Consider the following 22,863-nt stretch of genomic DNA (forward strand, 5'->3'; position numbering starts at 1 on the left):
GATTTTTTTCCCCTGTCCACGTGCAAGGAATGATTGATTGAAGGGGTCCTTGGGAGGGGAATCCAGGGGGGGTCTCCTCCAGCTAAATGACTGATAGTTAGGAGTTAAATTAACACTGTAGATTGGGGTCCCAGAGAGCAAATGGGGGTCCCTGGTAGGCATGTGACGATTTATCGTAAATAGATTAAAATCGATTCAAACTGGTGAAAATTTAGATCGATTTAATAAAAATGATTCTTGATGCAAACGAGAAAATACAGGATCTTTGTAAGAGAATTTAAAAGAAAAAAAGAGTTTTCATTTGCTACTGTATTGAAAAGAGGATAAGAGTACAGTATTGTAAAAAAAAAAAAAAAAAAAGATAATAATAAAGAAGAAAATATTGGATTTGTGTAAGAGAAATAAAGATTTGTCTGGAAATTAATTTTGTGTTCGTATCGTGAACCTAGTATCGTTCGATTACGATTCGAATCGTATTGTGAGTTGAGTGAATCGTTACATGCCTATAGTCCCTGGCCTAATGCATATCAAACTGGGGGTCCTTGAATAAATATAAAAATAAATGGTTGAGCCTCACTGAGATTAAAGCATAAATCACTCTCTCAACACACATGGTTCAGGTTTGCGGGGCCTATAGAGAGGTGCCAGGCGGAAGTGGAACTCCTGGACCGAGGGAACAGCGCCTATCTGGTCCGACACCGAAGTAAAGAGTGTCCCGGGTACGCCATCAGTATCAAGTAAGAGTCACACTGGGGGGAAACGGTTTGAGTGGTGCTCCCTAACCTGTTTCCATACAGGTGGAAACCAGGAAATGATCAAATATTAGGTACCCAGCGTAGTTATTTAGACGCAAACTTTTGTTAGTACTTTTCATTGGTTAAATATTTATAAAACCCACAGTCAGACTCCCTATTTTGGGCATGTCATCATAGGCACCCCCCCAGATCTTTCAAAAATACCCAAAGATTGCTGAAAGCCCACAACATGTCACATAGTAACCCATAGTGAGCTTATAAATCAGTTATTTTTGTGCTTCTTTTGCGTGACACTGTCATACGACGAAGTAGTAGATATTCGTTTACCATTTAGACCTGTTACACTTATACGTTGTTACACCTTTCAATCCGGGACAGCATCTGTGTCACATTAGCGTTTGCCATATGGAAACGTACTGTAATACTTTTTTAGTTTTTGGAATAAAATGTAGTTTTTCATAAAGGGGTCCTGGAGGTCCCAGCCTCCCAGGTACGATTCCAGCCCTCAGCAATGTGTCAAAGTGTCCCTAAGCAAGACACTTGCACCCTAACGGCTCCGTGCTCCTCTGTGGGAAGCACTCAGCTACGATACGATACGATACAACTTTATTGTCAGCTCTCACTGAAATTTGCTTTGTGTCCATGACGTCACCATTCAAGATACAGACAGGACATACACAATACATTACACAAGGTACATTACAGGACACACATCACAGAAGCAGACAGAAACAAGAACAATAGAACATATCCTCTTGGTTTACCGATTTTGGTTTAAAAGCAGAACAGACTGGTGTACAAAAGAGTTCTTTAGCCTGTTTTTCTTATATTTTGGGACTCTAAACCGCCTCATGGAGGAGCTAGCTGGGTGAGGCTGGAAACCGAGGTTCCCCCCGCGGGATGTGATAGGCATAAAGAAAAATACAAAAACTAAAACAGGTTAGGATTTAGAAAGCGTTTTTGGAATCAGGTTTCTGCCCGACAGCAACGCTATATTAACAAAAGGAACAAAATGAATCATTGTTCAGTCTTTGGCTATCAGAAGGTGCAGAATTGTATTTCTAATGAGGATCGCCGCGTTATCCTCCAGGCAGACTGAATCAACCTGTCTTAAGTTCTCATTAAATGTTTTGCCTGGTGGGTCAAATTAATGACTGCATGTCCCTCTTTTGAAACACAATCGTTTCTAATTAACTGTAGATCTTTCAGGCAGCGCACGTCAAAGAAGCCTGTTAGCTTCTTTTGAAAGAAACATTTTATAAAGCAAAAATCGTCCCTGTCCAAAGCTGGGGAGATTACGGAGATTCAGCTCTGGACATTGAAATAGTGTTTTAAAAGCAGAATGTTTAGCGGGTGACGCATCAGTCTATTACAGGCCATTTGGGTGGGTGGACACCCACAGCCCTCTGTCAATGCTCTTCATGCATCAGCCTGGTTGTGAATGCTCCGCTCCTAATTGCCTGTCCCACTGCTTAAGATCGTTATCAGCAAGTCCATCTGTGCAAATGGAGCTTAACACACACTGAGGGTTTCCTGTCTGACAGCCAAAGCTATACACGGACTGCAATAGCAAGCAGTCAGCTTTACTTAAGTACAGTTTTAAGGTATACAATTACTTTACTTGCGTACGTCCATTTGTTCATACTTTATGCTTCTATAAGCACATACTGTACGTTTTATCTCGCTGCAGTTTTCGGACAGCTTTACTTTCTAGTTACTGTACTTTGCATGTATAGGTTATTAATACAAAATGTACTGTACATGATAAATGATTATGTATACCAAAAATAGGGATAGGGATTGTGAAATGGACCATTCTGCATGAGCACTATTACTTTGTTACTTATACTAAAGTATATTTTGATGCCACTATACTCAAGTCTTGACTTTCACTTGTCACAGAGTATTTCTGCTATTCCTGTGGTATTGCTACTTTTACTTACTCTTAAGTCAAATAAAAGTACTTCTTCCACCACAGCACGCATACATACAGTGTGCGTGGGCCTTCCAGCTCCTCAGAGTCCACATCGATGATGAGGATAACACTTCAGCCTTCATCCATCTATCTCAATGTGCAGAACACCTTCTAACTCCACACTCCACACACATCAATAATGTATTACTCAGCGTATATCCATAATGTATAAGTGAATTTGCAACGTGAACGTGTTTTCTCACGTACATTATACAGCACATTGGCAGATTTATAATAAGGGGGCCTCATCTCCCATCATGTGATTTGCACATCATCTCCGGAGGTGGTGGTAGACATTGCATTATACCGCTAATACCTGTAAATCAGCCTGGAAGAACAGTGCTCCCCCGGTGGAATCTCCTCGCAGGTGCATGTTTTCTCCATGGTCGGCCTCCTCTCCCTCACGTTTCAGCTGTGCACTCAAAAGGGGTGTGATTTTCACCAGAACGTTTTTTTTAAAGGGCTTATTAGGAATTCAGGTAGTAGATGCAATACGTCGCTAAGTGTTTTGATTTAACCACTTAAATGTATGGTAAGTGATTACTGTTGATTTTTGTTAAAATAAGTGTTAAATAGCTCTATATTCTGATAGTACTCATTGCTATAGAGTGTTTGTTCCGCAAAAGGAGTCTCCCATGTCTCTCCAGCTCTATATTAAACAGAAAATTCATTTTCAGTGCTCTCTCCTGATTGGCTTAGATTTTGTTTGGGAAAAAAAATGAAAATGTACTATATTCTGTTTACTAAAGAGCTGGAGAGACCCCAGTGACCGAACAAACTCTCTGTAGCAATGATTACTATCAGAATATAGTACCAATAGTAAAAATAAATCACTTACCCTACCTTTAAGCCCTATAATTTCATAAAATAGCAGATCCACAAGCTCACAGATCTCACAGAATAGCGGATCTCCAAGCTTGCCGATATGCTACTTTTGTTGTTCTTCACATTTTCTTGGAAAGATTTTTTCTTTTTAATTTTCATTTATTTCTTCTTCTTTTTTTTTTACATTTTACATTTATTTTATTTCTTAACTGTGTGAATTGTCACCTGTTAGTCCGAGCAGGCTTAAAGCCAAAGTGAAACAATTACGTATGTATGTATGGGACCTCGACTCTGCGGCGGCGGCAGGATGACTTGAGGCAGGGTGGCGGTTGTCATGGCTGTGGTGCACGGACCGTGAACCTGATGTCGTGACGGCTTCGCCATAGTGACAAGATTGATGGGATTGCATGTATAGTTAATTAGCAGGGTCATGTCTTATTCATACACCTGCAGGTTCAACGACGAAGTCAAGCACATTAAGATTCTGACCAAGGACGGCTGCTTCTACATCGCCGAGAGTCGCCTGTTCAAGTCTGTGCTGGTGAGGTTTTTAACAGTAACACTGCCATGGCCACGCCCTGTGCGCCCATGTTAATGCTCTTAACATTTAACATTTTGGGAGTTACACTACACATATTTTGGACTTTATAGCATTATTATACTCAGGGTTACATTTTTTTAAATAAAATAAGAAAACAGAAGGGGGACATACATTTTTCTTAACCACTTAGCATACATATTCATTTATTTTGTTTTATCTGCAATCCAAACAGTGCCTCTGTACTGTATGTTTCATTTGAAATGACCATCTAGGTTTTTCATTCTCAAATGTGTAAAGGTGTGTTTATGTTGTCAGTTGGGTAGAGTAACTACGGTAAGTATATGTACTCAAGTACTGTACTTAAAGGTAGGGTAAGTGATATTCTTTGGTATTTTTTTATTTTGGTTTGTTAAAAAGGTTAAAGTACTATATTCTGATAGTAATCATTGCTACAGAGTGTTTGTTCGGTCACAGGGGTCTCTCCAGCTCTTTAGTAAACAGAATATAGTACATTTTCAGGTAGGTGACACATTTAAGCCAATCAGGAGAGAGCACTGAAAATGCATTTTCTGTTTAATAAAGAGCTGGAGAGACATGAGAGACTCCTTTTACTGAACAAACACCCCATAGCAATGAGTACTATCAGCTATTTAACACTTATTTTTACCAAAGTCAATCACTTACCCTACGTTTAAGTAAAATCAGGTATTTTTAGTTTCTTCAGTATTTACAATTTTCAATACATTTACTTATACCCCGCTACATCTCAGAGGAAAATATTACTTTTGGTACTTTAAGTATATTTTGATTTTGAATACGGGACTTGTACTTGTAACAGAGTGTACTGTATCTACCGTACATTGCAGTAAAAAATGTGAGTATACTTCTTTCATCACTGTGTGTGTGTGTGTGTGTGTGTGTGTGTGTGTGTGTGTGTGTGTGTGTGTGTGTGTGTGTGTGTGTGTGTGTGTGTGTGTGTGTGTGTGTGTGTGTGTGTGTGTGTGTGTGTGTGTGTGTGTGTGTTGTGCAGGAGCTGGTGGAGTACTACACGCAGCACTCTCTGAAGGAGGGCTTCAGGAGTCTGGACACCACACTGCAGCTGCCCTACAGGGTACAACCGGCCAATGGCTGCACAGCGCCCAGGGCCATTACCAAGACCAGCAGCCGTGAGTAGTGTGTCTAAATAAACAATCAACACCCCCTCGCTCACCTCTGTCTGTCTGTCTGTCTGTCTAGTGTAAAGCAGTGGTTCTCAAAGTGGGAACCCCCCCCCCCCTCCTCCCAGCTGACTCTTGGTACCAGGATTCCAGAAATGTCAGCGTTTGAGAGAACAGGTTTGACTTCCCATCAGGAGGGCTCAGACTGTATGGAGTTTAGAGTACAGAAGTGCAGAGAGTTTGACCTTCTAATACTGTCCTATGAGTGTGTCTTTACTTCTTGGCAAAATGTGGTAAAACCAAAGATACTGGAAGGGTAACAAAGATAAGGGACTTAGGTAAAAAAAAAAATATTGAAATGATTTAATAGATTATTAAAAAAAGAATGATTTTAATAAAATGATCGATTTTGGGGGACAATTTTGAAATGTTTTTTTTTACTTGAAAAAATACATAAAAATAATACCAGATCTACAAGCTCACAACTGACTGGGAGCTATTTAGACTGGCTATTTTTTGAAAACTCGTGGAGACATTGTATGAATTATGCAAGCCAGCGAGGGGAGATGTGAAGCCTGATCTATCTTTGCCTTCATTTGTCATTAGCGGTCTGTCTGTCACCACAACACGCTTGCAAGAAAATATCACAAAATATCACAAAGCTTAATTTATCTGATGTGTTTGTTTCTGCTTTATATATGTGACTCAATATTTTTTGTGTGAAAAAGAAATGGCACTGCCGTCTTGACAGAATTACTAGGTTCAATGTGAGATCCTCCCATTGATAACCCCAGCAAAACACGACTAGGCCAAGTCTGCATATTAGTTAATTATTTTTGTGAATACAGAAGTGAGCCAGAGTTTTCACTCTTGTTTCCCATTGAATGAAGTTTCCCTCAGAAGGTCTCACATCATCCTGGAAGTTAACATGACTAGGAATTATAGAAGCAAATTGAACTTGCACTTTAGGGTTTTACCAAAAAACCTAACCGGCATCTAGTCTGTTTGAAACTACAACTAAAAACATGGCAGAACATGGCAGACTTCGGAAAGATGGAAGAACTTCAGACTTCAGCATGTTGGGTTGAGGCCTCTGGAGGAGAATATCTTAAACAAGGTTCAAGGCGCACTTTGAGTTTAAGTTGTGGACCTGCAGTAGTACAGAAAATATGATCACACAGTCCACCAAAAATAGTCCAGGAGGATGTGTGTACAGACTACAGACAATAAAATGGATTGTGTTTGTGGCTTTGCACACATTATGTTCTTTCACAGACCAGCTTTGCCCTTTCCACAAACAGCTGCACAAAAATATCCCGGCACACATTAGATCACGGTGCTGACAAAGCATTTATGTAGTTATTAGACACTGGAGTGGAAACGATGTCTTAATCCCCGAGGCGGTTCTTGTCTTTGACGTACGAGACATGCTGGAAATATTTAGCTTGGCATAATGAGCAACTAACGCACTTCTCCTCCCAAAGAGTGCAGCGTTCAGCTTTCCTGAGGAGATAGTCGATTGTTTCCCCTCTTTTTTTCTTATTTCTTGTTTGCAGAATGAAGTCTGCTGTTGTAGAGTATCTGTGTGTTTTATGGTATTTAGTTACATTCACTTTAAGCAACAAGAACATTAAACGTGATGGAATTGGCCTTGGTGACGTTACAGGAATGGCTACAACAATGCTGACTCGACAGTGTACTGTGCATATCATCACTCTAAATTACACGCAGCGCAGACTGTAGAACACACATTTATATCCCGAGCATTAGATTAACTGTATATTTATGTCAAGTCTCCAAGTCTAATAGTATTTGCAATTATTTGAACCTCCTATTGAGCTCCAGGAAGGATTTAATAAAGTATAGGATTACTTCTTAGACCACTGTTTGTCAGCGTACTGCAGTGATGGAAGAAGTACTGCTATGTTTTTCTTAAGTAAAAGTATCAATACCCTATTAAATACTCTGTTACAAGTATAAGTCCGATATTCAAAATGTACTCGAGTTAAATAACAAAATGATTGGCATCAAAATATACTTCAAGTACCAAAAATAAAAATCCTTTGAAAATAGCAGATGTACGACACGCTCTGAGTTTGTAGATCTGCTACTTTCAAATTGCCAAAGTGTGTATGTGTGTGTGTGTGTGTGTGTGTGTGTGTGTGTGTGTGTGTGTGTGTGTGTGTGTGTGTGTGTGTGTGTGTGTGTGTGTGTGTGTGTGTGTGTGTGTGTGTGTGTGTGTATGTGTCTCAAAATCAGTAAGTAACTAGTAACTTAAGTTTTCATATATTTATTGTTGGAGTAAAAGTGCAATATTTGCCTTTGAGATGTAGTGCAGCAGAAGTAAAATTATAGAACATTGGAAACACTCCAGTAAAGTAAAAAATACCTCACAATTAAAATGTAAATGTACTTAGTTACTTTCCACCACTGGTATACTGTCAGCATTAAATAAACACTGAGGATTTTAGAGTAGAGATTGGGGTCCCAGAGAAAAAATAATTTTATATATATATATATATATATATATATATATATATATATATATATATATATATATATATATATATATATATATATATATGTATATCTCAAATCGGGGTCAAGAAAGGTTGAGAATAACGGATTTAGATGTATGGTGCGATCAAGGACCACCAGTGCTGCTACTGGCATAGCCAACTTAATTATCTACTTAATTATCACATGCTCATTCTCTCAGTTAGGTTCTTATTTAAACCACCTATTACAGCATGTAGGTGTGCTGTGCACTCTGTCAGGGCCCCCAAATGGATATATAATATACTGTATATGTTACTGCTCTACAGAATAGGAAGACAGCGGTTATGTGTGCAGAAAAAGCAAACCCGTAGGGTATGGGTTTATGAGATCCTTATAAAATGTGGTCTTTTAATCAGCAATATGGTGTAGGTTATTGATTGGGTGGTGCCACCAAGCACTCAACCAATGCAATATGCATTATACGTGTACATCCCAGATTTTATTTACGATTGTTCTTTTGGGCTTTTATGCCTTTATTGATAGGACAGGAGGCTGACAGGAAATGGGGAGTGACACGCAGCAAAGGCCGTCGGTATCGGGACTCGAACCCCGGCGCGCTGTCAGTCTACTTTTGAGCCTAGGTGCCTGGACCGCTACGCCAGCAGTCCAGGCCCACTATTTTACCTCACTACTGAGTATCTCAGCAATGTCATCTACCATGTTGAACATGAGATATGTTTAACGTGACACATTGCTTGCAATCAAAAGCCATCAAAAAAATTGCAGTGTATATGTCACAGTATGATTGGAAAACCAGTCAGAGGTGCACTCGTCACCGACGGAGGCGCGCTAGTTGAAGGTGACTTGAGCCATGAGAGGCACTGCCGAGCGAGTCGCCGTGCTGAGCGTTGCGTTTTGAAGTCACCTTGGCTTCAGCCGACTCTGCGGCGTTTGAGTTATGTAACATAGGTGCACATGCCTTCTGAATTGAATCACATAGGTTAGCAATACGCCAACAACACTACGCCTGATCACACCTTATATTAAGACCAACACACCTACAGATGGCCTCAAGTACACACTTACACAACGTGGTGCTCATTGTGAGAATTACAGCTGAGCCAGCTGGCCAATAGTAAACTAGCATTGACACTTGTGCTGTGCCTCGCCCCCGTCTTGAACTGGGTGTAAGATAGAACCTCTAGGCTTAGATCAGGGGTATTCAAAGTTTTTCAGGCCAAGGACCCCTTAGCTGAGAGAGAGATGTAGCAGGGACCCCCACTACATATTGGATTCATGTTAAATGTGTGTTTTCAGACATTTAACGACTTAAAGAACCAGCAATACTTTGTAAACTTGACCTTGGCCCTGTACTTGGTCTGCTCTTTTTCCCCTGTACTCCAAACCTCTTTGCTGAAAATAGCAGATCTACAAGCCCACAAGGCATCTGTGACGCATTGTGGGCTTGTAGATCTGCTATTTTTTTATGAAAGTTCAAATGAAATGAAATATTTCAGAAATTCCAGCAGTTTGTGAGATTAGCTGGACAAACAGATTGTCAGGGTGGTAATAAGCAGGATCCAAATGCAAGGACAACTGAAGCAGTCGGGGCATTTCATCACAACAGATCTTTCATTAGACTGAGAGAAAGGGTTACCACTAAACAGGGTAGGTAGGCACCAACATAGAAAACAGACATTATTTCAGGTACTGATATCTAATAGGGTTTTACAGACTAATCAACTTTTTGAAACACCAGGGTTTAAATAGACAGGGAACTAACTAGACGCAGGTGAACTCAAAATACAATCAACACAGGATAGGCTGGGGACAAACAGGACACAGGTGACTAGGGTTAAGAATAATCAGGGTGGTAAACAAGACAGGTAACAGCAAACAAGGGTAGACAGGAAGCACATGAACAGTACTACAAAATAAGATACGAAACACCTGAGGAATTACAGACTAACACAGAACTACAAGACGTAACACTAAGTACAGAAACAGAGAGCTACAGAAACGAACAAGTAACATGACTAAAAATACCTAAACCAACAGGAAACAAGAACAGAAGAGAAATGTGCAGTAGGCCTACAAACGTCTAATGGCTGAGGAGCGGGCCGTGACACAGACACACAGACAGAAACACAGACCGACCCTCTCCTAGACGGCTAGCCTCCTGCAGAGCCATGCCGTAAAAAAACACAATGAAGACAATTAAAGATGAAAGAGAGGAAAAGGAGGGAAATAGGTGGGGAATAGAGTGAGACAGAGAGACGGAAAGAGGCAGGGAAGGAGGGGGAGACAAGGGGAACGGTTGGAGGGGTATTTCAGGATAGAACTGAAGATGAGTTTGGCGGGATCAGTTGAGCAGCATTGCAATGGAGAGAGAGCTTAAAAAAAGAGAGGAAGAGATTGGGAGAAAGGGAGAACAAAGAGAAAGGACAGACTGATAGAAGAAGAAAGGAACGGCTGCTCTGTGAAACAGGGAGCGCGGGGGGGGGGGTAGAGAAAGAAAAAACGAGAGAGGGAGAGAGAGAGGTATAGAGGGAGGGAGATCGGCAGCTCTGCATGGCTTTGCAGCACTGTCCCAGTTAGGGTCCCGTGCCCCAGGCAAACACCGGGAGGGCTGCCTCTCTGAGCAGCCATGCTCCAGCCTCCGGGATGGCAGCACAATTTTATTGACAGGACATGACATTTCACTCGGGCTGCCAGCCGAGAGAAAAGCGTGTGACAGCTGCACTGCTGCACCTGGGGGACGATCCCCGAGTCCCCCACAACACGATGAGGGACCGCCGCTGCCGTGCCCGTTTTCTGCCAGAAAAAAGAAAAGAAGAAGAAACATCTCTGGACCCCCACGCGAGCATAAAAAGTTTTTAAATACCATCTGATGTTAAAAAACAAAGACAAAAAAAAACAACAGCGTAGAGCAGCTGGAGGCAAAATGCCACAACTTTAACCACTTAAGCGCTATTTCTGACTCGCATACGACGGTGTCGTGCCAAAATAGAAGATCTACAACTTCACAATGCATCACATTGCGACGCGCTTGTGAAGTTGTAGATGTGCTATTTTCGCAATGTTTTATAAAAAAGAAAAGTTGGCCCATAATGACATACCCAAAATAGGTATGTCAGGTTGAAAGTGTTTGAGACGTAATGTAAAGAATAATCAGTTGCCACAATTGGACGAAGCGAGAGCAAAAGCCGATCGCTCGGGCAAAGTCTGAACTTACTGTAGCCCCTCCCCTTGTGTGCGTTCAAACCCAGGAATCCTTCCACATCCAGCTGTTCCCTTTTCCTGCCAAGAGCGCAGTGCTCCTGCTGGGCATTCAGAGACAACATTTTCCTCACTGTTCAGTCCTCAACCCCTGGAGACCTCGTCTGGTGTGGGAACCGCTTTCCCTGTCTGATAAAACAGGCTTCCTTCATACAGTGGAATGACTGATGTATAATGACAAAGAGGAGTCAAAACATTCTGAATGCACAGCAGACATTCCCGTGGCACATACCATACGGTAGCACGCGGTTGCGAAGACAGCTGCTTTCTAGATGTGTGCATATTTGCATGTGCCCATATGCAAAGAAATCAAACCATGTTGATCTTTGGGATCCACATGGGAACCGTGGATCTATATGGGAACAGCGTGGCTACAAAGTGGTTCTCAGACCTCATATGACCATATGATGGTAGTCGTCTATGTCATAATTTATGACGTATCACTCCAAATTTGGCTATAAAGGTTTTGGCCCAATCAGACCCCACCGCTTCCATTATACAAATTAAAGTTAATATTTCAGAAAGCGTGTGAAAACTATTACGGGACTTACTTCCTTGGTCTGCTGGCAGTCTGCACGAGATTAGCTCCGGACCGACAGACAGACAGACAGACAGACAGACAGACAGATCGACCCTCTCATAGACAGCTATGACACGCTGTAAGAACAAGTTCACTCGTGCACACATACATTTACATGTATACGAACGACATGGGAATACAAACCCCAGTAAGGAAAATAAAAATAAAGAAGAGTTGAGACAAATTGGCCTGCATTTAGCCATCCCTGTGGGGCTCGGGGGGGGAGGCAGGCAACCATATGAAGCATATTGCGGTGTTGACAGGAGGTAGTTTACACCGTGCGAGAGCCTGCCCGCTCAGATGGCTATCAGGTGGCGGCAGAAGTCACAGGCGTTTGGGGAATTACCTCAACAGAATGTCATGCTGTGCACCTTTATACTGTTGCTCTGAACTTGGCCAAAGGTGTACCCTCCATATTTACAGAACACAAGGATATGATGTAGTATATCCCATTGTAACATAATGCCTGTTATGCTATAGAGGATATCTTAATATCCTTGATCATCATCATTTGCATTTAAGCCTGTTCATTTCATGTGCCCTACCGTGTACTTTTAACGTTATGTTTTAGTTTTGTGAGTATATAATGTTTAGCGTAACATGCCTTGTTGCTGAATTCAACAGGCTTAACATTTAATTTAAAGATCTGTTACAGTATGTAAAATAAGGTGTGAATATTTTGTACATTGTGTATGGTAGAGTATGTTAATACAGTATAACTCATACAATTGGGGTGGTTGTATTTGGTCTGCTAGCTCTTCTATTGAGACATTTAGATTACAGTAGGTACAGTAGGTTGGACACGACACAATCCTGTTTCTGGCTTTACAGAAATTGTGACCTGCAGGCCATTCAATTTCTCACCAAAGCAAGCAGTAGTAATGGCCGTTTGCAAAAGTGGATGATCTATAAGCTCACATGTCGGAATGTCAATGTGAGCTTGTAGATGAGCTATTTTATGAGCTATACGTGTGGGGTTCTTTAGTGTCTGTGTGTAAGCTTTCTTTGTGTTTGCATTTTTTCTTTCATGTAAAGGTTATCTTGAACAATTTAGAAAATTTGGACTATAATGATGACATACCCAAAATATGGACGCCAGGTTGAAAGTGGTTAATGTGAAATGGTTTATGTTTATGTATGATATACAGTACAGTATATTTGAAGCTGTGAACAGAGCTGCACTCACATGCACTTTATCAACGCCCGGAAAAAAAACTTTTAGCAGTATAGCAGCGATTCCTGTCTCTCTGTATAATAAGCTGCATATAGCTGCATATACTCAGTCACAAATAAAAGTGCTGCATGGTGAAATTGTGCATTGTTTGACTATTGCAATGTTTTTGCCCTCCCCCCCCCCAACCCCCTTTTGCGTTCTGCTTGTTCTTTGACTTTGCCAACTTTTCTCTCCTGTCTCTCCTTCTGTGTGCACGTGCGCACGCGTGTGTGTGCGTGTGTGTGCGTGTGCGTGTGCGTGTGCGTGTGCGTGTGCGTGTGCGTGTGTGTGTGTGTGTGTGTGTGTGTGCGTCTCTCTCTGTGTGACTCTCTGTCAAACTTGTGTTTACTGTGCTTACGCTGTTTCCTTCTACTACGGCCTCAACCCCCCCGCCCTGCCGCTCGCTGGCTTCCTCTGTAGTTCCTTCTGGAGGCTGCGGCTTTGTTCCACCCACCTCCTCTCCTTTCTGGTCAGGTACAAGTACCACATTCTTACTTCACCTTCTCTCTCTCTCTCTGTCTCTCTGTCTCTCTGTGTCTCTGTGTGTCTCTCTCTCTCTCTCTCTCTCTCTCTCTCTCTCTCTCTCTCTCTCTCTCTCTCTCTCTCTCTCTCTCTCTCTCTCTCTCTCTCTCTCTCTCTCTCTCTCTCATTTGGCTTCAGCACTTTCTTCACCCAACACCCACATTTCTGGGGTTCTGCACAGTTCCTCTCGCATTTCCTCGCTCTAAAACGGGTCATTTTTTTTTACCCTCACAGGGTTGTATTAACACTCAGGGTTTGTGTGCATGTGTGTGTGTGTGTGTGTGTGTGTGTGTGTGTGTGTGTGTGTGTGTGTGTGTGTGTGTGTATGGCGCTCGATCCGTGCCACGTCAAACCTTGACGCGTCACATGAACGCGTGATTTTTGTATTGCTCTGCACTGTACCGTGTGAACTTGTTATTATTTTCCCATTGACTCACAATGGGTACGCGACGCGATGGGACGTGCATGCGTGCACGCGTACCCTTCCCCCGTGCCCTACGCGGGTTACACGTTAACACTTAGTTTATGCGTTTTTAGCGAACGCACGCATCAACGCATGCATTTTTTTTGGGTCACGCGACTACAGGAGGCAGGCAATGAGGGCTGCACAAAATCACACGTGAATATTGTTGATGCACAGCACCGTGCGTGCGTGTGTGTGCATGACAGATGACTGTCAAATAAACCGTCATGGTGATTATAGCGTGTGTGTGTGTGCAGTGTTATCAAAATAGACCGTCACACGTGATTGTTGTTGTTTCACAGCACCGTACGTGCGTGTGACACGTTCTATATAAAGTAGCTACACTTTAATACGAATAATAAAGATCATCTCTCATCATAGGCCTACCTCATGAATGAGTTTGTGCGCAGATCCAGGCTCCATTAAAGGCTTGCATTTATTCTATGATGCTTTTTGTCCCCATATAGAAGCTAATAACTGTATTCATCTTTAAAACTCGTGTGAAACTTTCATCAGAAGTCCATCATTTGGGGTTTATTGGTCAGTCAAAGAGACAAGGGCCACATGGGCAGACCATGAAGTGCTGTGGGCATATATCTGTCATTGCGCACGGCGGCCTCTCCAGCACCTCAGGTTGACACAATTATAAATAATTATAGCCTATAATAAAAAGCTATGCAGATGGATGGATCATGGATGCTCTATTGATAATCAAAATGCGGGAGAACTTGCGACCAGCGGTGTCCACAATCTCCACATTATCCCCCCTCATATAAACTTGGGTGCAAAATATGGCATAACTGACCGGTGATTAGCCTACCAAGTCCGATACATGTCTGCGACTGCAACTTAATTTGGTTCATAAAAACACAGTCTAGGGGAATTATGAAAATGTACTTAAAGTACCAAAAGTAGGCTAGAAGTAGGCTACCCATTTCACAAGTTTTCAAATAAAATATAAAAATCAGCAGATCTACAAGCGGAGGGTCACTGGACATGAACGCGGCTCCTGCCCGCAACAAAAAAAAAGACGAGAGAGAAAGGGGAAGAGAGAGAGAGAAAGATAGAGAGAGAGAGGGGGAAGAGAGAGAGGGGGAGAGAGAGAGAGAGAGAGAGAGAGAGAGAGAGAGAGAGAGAGAGAGAGAGAGAGAGAGAGAGAGAGAGAGAGAGAGAGAGAGAGAGAGAGAGAGAGAGAGAGAGAGAGAGAGTGAGTCACGGCCCTCTCAATCAATCAATCTCGAAAGCAGTCCAAGTTCATGTTCAGTTCAATACCATTGCTGTTGCAAATTCCAAGCCATATTGAAGTATAGGATTATCCACAATGAAATGATCGTCCCGTGGTGATTGATCACAGAGTAATATTGTGGCTTTTCCAACAATCTAAAACTAAAGCCACAGTTTTTGATCAGGGGGCAGGCTGGCAGGGGATGTATGTATAGTCTCGTGTCTCGCTTTGTTTAGGCTATACAATTAATCGCAGAAATCCAAGAAGTTGCATCAATCACTCCACAATGTGTCGAATCGCCATGCATTGTGAGCTTGTAGATCGGCTATTTTCAAATGGCCGAAATGTGTATAGGGCTGAAGTTAGCCCTGAAACATGACTGTCATACCATGACAGTCATGGTGCCATGTCCCCCCAGTTTATAGCGGTGTTCGATTTTTTTTTACATTGCCAACTCTCACATGTACACAAACGTTCAGATTTCAAATATAAAGTGCTTACCCCTGAGCCACGGATGTTACAGGGCGATCCGGACCGCGATAAGTACCCGTATCTCCCGTATTGTTAAATAAAAAGCATTTTATCCCATCGCCAGCCTTTTCCTTTTTTTTTGGTAATGTATCAGAGTGCAATACACCTCCCAACCATTAGTGTCGCATGGTTGAAAGTATCGGAGAAAAATTTGAGAAAATGGCTGGCGATCGGATTAAATTCTTTATTGAACAATACGGGAGATACGGCTACTTATCGCGGTCTGGATCGCCTTGTAACATCCATGGCTCGGGGTTAAGCACTTTATGTTTCAAATCTGAACGTTTATGTTCATGTGAGAGTTGGCAATGTAACAACAATCGAACACCGCTATAAACCAGGGGGACATGGCACCATGACGCTTGCGTCATGAGAACCATGGCGAGGGCTGAAGTGTGTTTAGTGATAATAACCAATTACCAAGATATAACAAGTAGGCTACTAACTCAAGTTTTCAAATAATTATAGTGGAATAGGCTAAAAAGTACAATATTTGCCTCTAAGATGGAGTGGAGTAGGAGTAAAAGTATTGAAAATTGGAAATAATCTAGTAAAGTAAAATTACCTCAAGATTGTACTTAGGCCTACAGTACTTGAGTAAATGTACTTAGTTAGTTACTTTACACCACTGCGAGAGAGAGGGGCTCGAGTCGCAAAGCGAGTTAATTCAGCCAAAATCTGTCACTTGCGTTTCAAATTGTATTCTTTGATCGGCTGGTGAGTGATATAACTTAACTGTCACAACTTGGTGTTTATAAACATACTTGTGTGTGGATTACGGAGTAATTTGAATGAAGTCTTGATCGGGGAGGCTCTATATACGCACTTATGGATATCTTTATGTCAGTCCGTGCAACGTACGGTTCGCGGCCCCGGCCGGAGCGGCTTGGAGCGGCAGCCGGTCATTGAGTAAATGTAGGCTACTTTATACTTTACAGGAGGAGGAGTACTTCCAATTTTCAATACTTCTACTTCTACTCCACTACTTCTCAGAGGCAAATATTATACTTTTACTGCACTATAATTATTTATTATATATATAATTATTGTTTACAAAACTCACATTAACCACTTCACACCCCATATAATATACAAGATTTGTATTTGTGAAATGGGACATTCTGCATAATGAATATTAGCCTACTTTCTACTTTTGGTACTTTAAGTACATTTTGGTGCTCCGTGGCGGGGCAGGTTATGAAAAAAACCTGACCCGCGCATCACTGCCCCCCAGAGGTGTCCCCGGACCCCACTTTGAGCACCAATGCGCTCATCTTCAACAGGAGTTGGATGGGATGAATACATAATGAATACATAAACGCATTTTGATTGGTCAAAGGTCTAGCAGTCACCAGCGAATTTCCGCAAAATATGACTGCTGTCCGAATAAATAAAAGACGCATTTTCGAATTAATGAGGCCATAACATAACATAAATAATGGGAACAAACGATACCGAACAAACTTCAGTAATATTGCTCTGGCGGAGCTGCAGCTGATATTGGCCACTCCGGTTGGGTCTCAGAAGTGTGTGAGTGATAAACGTAAATTATATAATTAATTTGGCCTGCAATTATCTAATGCTGCCAGAGAGAACCACAATGTTCTCTATTTCTCGCAAAAGTCTAGAAAGACATGTGTCCATGGCACGTCAGTGCGCCCCAGCCATGATTTTTTATTGTATAATAGAAGGCATGGGCATTTTAGCATTTTTGGTTGTGCATGTTATAGTGCCCTTGATATCAAAACGTTTCCCCGTTAGTGGTGCGTAAAAGTGTGGTTCTTTTCGGTGAAATGACATTGTGCGCATCGGGCGCATCTGCTTTCGGGGATTTGAGTCAAAAATGATGATTCTGGCATTTTAGGGATGAGATCTGATTTGACAACTGTTTGTCTTATATTAGGAGGATGTTTGTAGACAACTCTGGGCATGTCCTTGAAAGTAGTGGCCAATTTTGGGTCGCTACTGAGGATATACCAATGTTCCTTTATTGTGCGTTCAAACTCCTTACCGGGCTGAATATTGTACAATGCACAAGGGAGCGTTACATGGGGAGGCGTCCCGTTCGGACTGTAGGGTATAGTCCGAACGAGTCTGTTTGGTCTGGAGTCACCTGAATACAGGAAAATTAACTAGAGAGTTCACAGAATAAATACAATTTTGAATTAGAGCAATCTCTTGAGAAATGACATGGTGTCGGGGAACTGAGGCAAGAGGAGGCATCATAACATACACCGGACCCGACATTGGTATCATAGGCCTACTGTAGGCATAGGCCTATAGCTTTGTATTGCCTTGAAATAAAATATTATTTGACAGACATGGCTATAGCCTACATGTTACTGATTATTTGGAATGTTATATTATTGCAACCGCTGCAATATTGATTGTAATGGATGCATAAAACTCAATGGAGGGAAAGGGCGCGCACAGTGCACCATGCGTAATGGAGCGAGGGAGGGAGTGCTATGACATATAACAACGGTAATAACAACGGTTATAACAACGGACTAATGTTAAAGTCCGTTGTTACTCACGCCATAATCCTCTCAGGAGCATTGCATGTAAAATCCAAGACATATACAGTCAATATAGTCTAATAGGCTGCTTTTAAATCTACAATAAAATGACAACGGATTGTCCCCTCTCCTGCTTGTCGTTCCGTGATGATTTTTACTTTTTTCTCACCATCATGCACTCTTATAATATCAACCATTAAGCACAGTCAGCTGGCTGGTGTCAATTATCTTTCTATACTCAATGACAGCTGCATGGAGGAGACTCAGGAGAGTAGACCTCAAAACAATAGGCTAAATTTCGTATACCGGGCAATTATATCAATGAGAGAGCGAGAACGAGAGAGAGAGAGAGAAACGGAGCGAACGGAACCATTCAACACCATACAGGTTCGGTTTAGCTCAGGATAGACAATTCATATTTTTTTCCTGCCCTTTGATAGGCTATACTGAGAGAACATTAAATTACAACTAGATAGATACAGTGAGTGTGTCCAATCCTACTACAACAGCACTACAAGGGACATTCATTCCAATATAAAATAAAGTTGCAGCGGGGATATCATTAGGCTATACATTAGAGGCAGCTGCGCATCATTGTTAAAGTAACACATTTAACATTCGACCCATGAACTTGACGCTGACGGCCCCAACGGAGGTTGCACCCTCCGTTTTTAAAAAGAATCCTGCAAGGATGACAGACCCTGCATTCAACCCGTGTGTGCACCGTGCGCTACTCTGCGCAGAAAGAGGGTTCTCGTCACAGTGAATGAGTTACAGCATGTTTCAAAGCTTTTTCATAATAATACAAGAGCAACGCGACATTCGGCATAATGAGTAGCCTATACGTTCTACTTAAGCATATTTTGATGCCAATACTTTTGCCATAAATGAGCGTGCCTTCTTTCATAGACTGTAAGTGTTGCGCTCTCTCTCTCTCTCTCTCTCTCTCTCTGTCTCTCTCTCTCTCTCTCTCTCTCTCTCTCCATTTATTATAATGACCATGAGCGGTCCGGTGTTTATGTATTATTATTTATTATCATAATGACCATGTGCGAATGCGCAGTGACGTCATCGTACCTACATGAGAAATGTGACAAGTATTATAGGCTAGTTTTACCGTGTCTGGTACCAATACAAAAAAATAAACTGGTCTGAAATAGATAAATATATAGCTTACAATGGCGAAACAATATTATTTATTATTATTAGGCTATTTAGTTAATTTAATGCGGGGTATTTAGAAACAAATATTAATATCTAAATTGTATCAATGCCACTAACCTGGATACATGGATGTGATAATAATTTTATATTTTTTAGGCTACACGATCACACAACGCGATGCAGCACATATATCAGGCCTCAGGCGTTCACATGATGCGGTGCAGCACACCACAATAATCACGCCTGCTTTCTGCGCTGAACGCACGCACACACGCACGCACACACGCATAAAAAAAAACCAAGTCACATTACACGACACGTTCACACGCTGATGCAACACGTCACGCTTGCTTTCGTGTAGTGTATGCGCAGAACGCACGCACACACGCACGCACGCACGCATTAAAAAAAATCACACGTTCATGTGACGCGTCAAGGTTTGACGTGGCACGGATCGAGCGCCATAGTATGTGTGTGTGTGTGTGTGTGTGTGTGTGTGTGTGTGTGTGTGTGTGTGTGTGTGCGTGCGTGCGCGTGCGTGCATGCGTGCGTGCGTGTGCGTGTGTGTGTGTTTGTGGGTGTGTTTGCCTGCATATGTGTTTGCTCGCATTTGCAATTATGTGTGTGCACATTTGTATGCCCGAGGTGTGTGCTTGCTATGTGTCTGTGTGTGTGTGTGTGTGTGTGTGTGTGTGTGTGTGTGTGTGTGTGTGTGTGTGTGTGTGTGTGTGTGTGTGTGTGTGTACACACATTAATGTCCCTTTCATCCAGCCCACCTGCCCAGCTGAATCATCTGTGCTGTCACAGTGCAAACAAACCAATGTGTACATGTGTGTGTTTGTGTGTGATATTAACCCAGGCCTGTGTGTGTTTGGAGTACTAACCTTGCCTCGCCAGATAGGCACTGATACAACCACTCTGCCCATACAGCTCTAAAGTAACCAAGTACATTTACTCTGACTAGTGCTGTACTTAAATTCAATTTTGAGGTACTTTTTCTTACTTGAGTATGTCCACTTTTCATTTCTTAATACTTCTATTCCACCACATCTCAGAGTTAAATACTGTAGTTTCTACTCCACTACAACTATTTGAAAACATTTCTTTGTAGATTGAATTATTACAAAACCTATATTAACCAATTAAGCCGAAAAATATGTACAATCTCTCTCTCTCTCTCTCTCTCTCTCTCTCTCTCTCTCTCTCTCTCTCTCTCTCTCTCTCTCTCTCTCTCTCTCTCTCTCTCTCTCTCACCAGTGTATAATGCGTAGCAATGCGACACGTGAACTCGTTCATTATCTATCTTCACTATGTTTGCAGAACACCGTTGTACGACAAATAAAATGATGCTGAAGTGGTTAATCGATATGTTGACATATAACTTTTTTATTTACTATCGTCTCTGTCGGGTGGAAACCTCATTATGTCCAAAACAGTTACTTTTCAGGATTCAAATAAACAAACAGCCAAAGTAGCAGATCGACAAGCTCAAAAGCGGCACGTTTTGAGCTTGTAGATCTGCTACTTTTGATGCTTTTGTGTGACGCTGTAGTATGATCAAGTAGGGCATTAATTTACAAAAAAAAACATAAGTATGGAGATAGGAGGTTTCTGCCCTACAGCAGCGATATAAAAAAACTCTGCTTCTCGATCATTCGATTAATCAACAAAGTAATCGATTGGACAATCGAGAATAAGATAATCGATAGTCTCTGCCCTAGTAGAAGCCCCTCACTGTGTGTGTGTGTGTGTGTGCGTGTGTGCGTGTGTGCGTGTGCGTGTGCGTGTGTGTGTGTGTGTTTCAGTGTTCTCTCCCAAGGTGGTGGGGTTCGCGGTGGTGCGCTATGACTTCAGTTCCAGAGACACACGGGAACTCTCTCTGATGGAGGGAGACATCGTGAAGATCTACACCAAGATGCCCAACGGATGGTGGAGGGGAGAGGTCAACGGCAGGGTGGGTTTGTCTTAGAAGCAGAGTCAACTTTATTGTCACGTCACCAGGGTTGCCAGATCTGCTTATTATAATTTCCCCCGCAATATTTTATTTGAAAATAGCCAATCTACAAGCTCACAACGCGTCGCGATGCGACGCGTTGTGAGCTTGTAGATCGGCTATTTTCAAATAGCTGATGTATATGTTAAAGTGCTCATGTGGCCCATAGTCGCTTCTTTTGGGCTGGTTTTCCTAGACCTGGGTGCTTGTTTCTCTCACAAAGTCTGGCAACACTCCACGTCACAGATTTACAGGCGTAAAGAAGAGGGTGAAAAACATAAGTTGTGCAAAAAAACTCCATTGTAGTTTTTAGTGCAAACTCCATTTTGTTTGTGACGTTTTTCGAGCCTCACCGGGCTCTTCGTCAGACCGACGAAAAGCCGGCGAGGCTCGAAAAGTCACGTCCCACAATGGTGGAGACCAATCCATCAGTTTAAACTTTGGAGCATGATCCAGTGTTCAGACTTTTCCTGTTGTTTTGGATTCTGACCCTCTGCCTGGCACCCGGTACGTTAGTGAGTGGATGTGCGTGCTTTCTTTGGTTTGTTTCCACTGATAAAATAAGCGATCACACAGCCGGTGTCACTGAAAGAGCATTTGTATGCATGGCTGCAAGCTGCATGACCACATTCTCTTGCTTGTTGTTATCTGCCTCTCAGGTGGGGTTCTTCCCCTCCACCTACGTGGATGAAGAGGACTGAGGCACTTTCCCGCAGCCGTCCCTTCTACCCTGCTGCTCACAAACTCCCTTTGATGAGACCATCCAAAAACAAAACACAGAGTAGACGACCAGTTGGGAGGGGCAGCAGCCGGCCCCCAGTCGCTGTCCCCCATCCAGACAGGACTTCCCATGTCAGGATTCCAGCGGCATCGCTCTTCCATCTCGCCAGTCTGCATGCACGAGGCTCACTGGCCCCCCCTCTGGGGGGAGGACGTGAGCTGTACCCCAGATCACACACACACCCAACCCCCTCCCCAACTTCTGTCTGAATTTCTGATTAGGCCTATAGACCAGTGGTGGATGGAAGAAGTACTCGGATTTGTTACTTAACTCATGAAGACGATCTTAAAAATAGCAGATCTACGTTGTGAGCTTGTAGATCAGCATTTTTCGAATAGCCTTAATAAAATAGGCCTTAATAGGTCTTTTTTTTTTTTTTACATGTTTTGTGATAATAATATTCATCTGAAGTTTTCAAATAATTGTAGCAGTAAAAAGCACAATATTTGCCTCTGAGATGTTATTGGAGTATTAACTATTGAAACTATTTTAAATACTCAAGTAAAGTAAAGTAAAGATAAAGAAAAATCTTTCAATTGTACTTAAGTACTTAAGTGCAATACTTGAGTAAATGTACTTAGTTACTTTCCACCACTGGCTCTAGACCTCCACTGCACCCACTCCCTCAACCTCCACCTCCATTCTCCTCCTCCCCAGCTCGTCCTCTTCCAGCCCTGACGGGGCGAGAGAATGAATATTTCAAGAGAGCTGATTCTGTCCGTCTCAGCTCTTCCTCCGTGGGGAGAGAGAGAGAGAGGGGAGTAAAGGGGTGGGGGGGGGGGGGCATGGAGGAGTGAGGGGCTCAATAAGAAGAAGCTGAGCGCACAGCCCGGCCCCCTGA

General features: G+C 42.4%; 1 protein-coding gene across 2 annotated transcripts in view; it reads left to right on the plus strand.

Moving 5' to 3' along the window:
• LOC311046100 (guanine nucleotide exchange factor VAV3-like) overlaps window positions 1-22,538 on the plus strand; it is an 84,274-nt gene extending 61,736 nt beyond the window's left edge. For both annotated transcript variants that reach the window (XM_084058225.1, XM_084058224.1), the window contains exons 23-27: window positions 621-737; window positions 4,009-4,096; window positions 5,127-5,262; window positions 21,054-21,202; window positions 21,901-22,538. In XM_084058225.1, coding sequence (XP_083914351.1) covers window positions 621-737; window positions 4,009-4,096; window positions 5,127-5,262; window positions 21,054-21,202; window positions 21,901-21,942 — 532 coding nt within the window. In that variant the 3' untranslated portion in view covers window positions 21,943-22,538. The remainder of the gene's footprint in view (window positions 1-620; window positions 738-4,008; window positions 4,097-5,126; window positions 5,263-21,053; window positions 21,203-21,900) is intronic.
• The last annotated feature ends 325 nt before the right edge of the window (window positions 22,539-22,863 follow it).

The sequence above is a fragment of the Gymnoscopelus microlampas genome, assembly GCF_963454915.1.
Source record: "Gymnoscopelus microlampas genome assembly, chromosome: 5".
Taxonomy (NCBI): domain Eukaryota; kingdom Metazoa; phylum Chordata; class Actinopteri; order Myctophiformes; family Myctophidae; genus Gymnoscopelus; species Gymnoscopelus microlampas.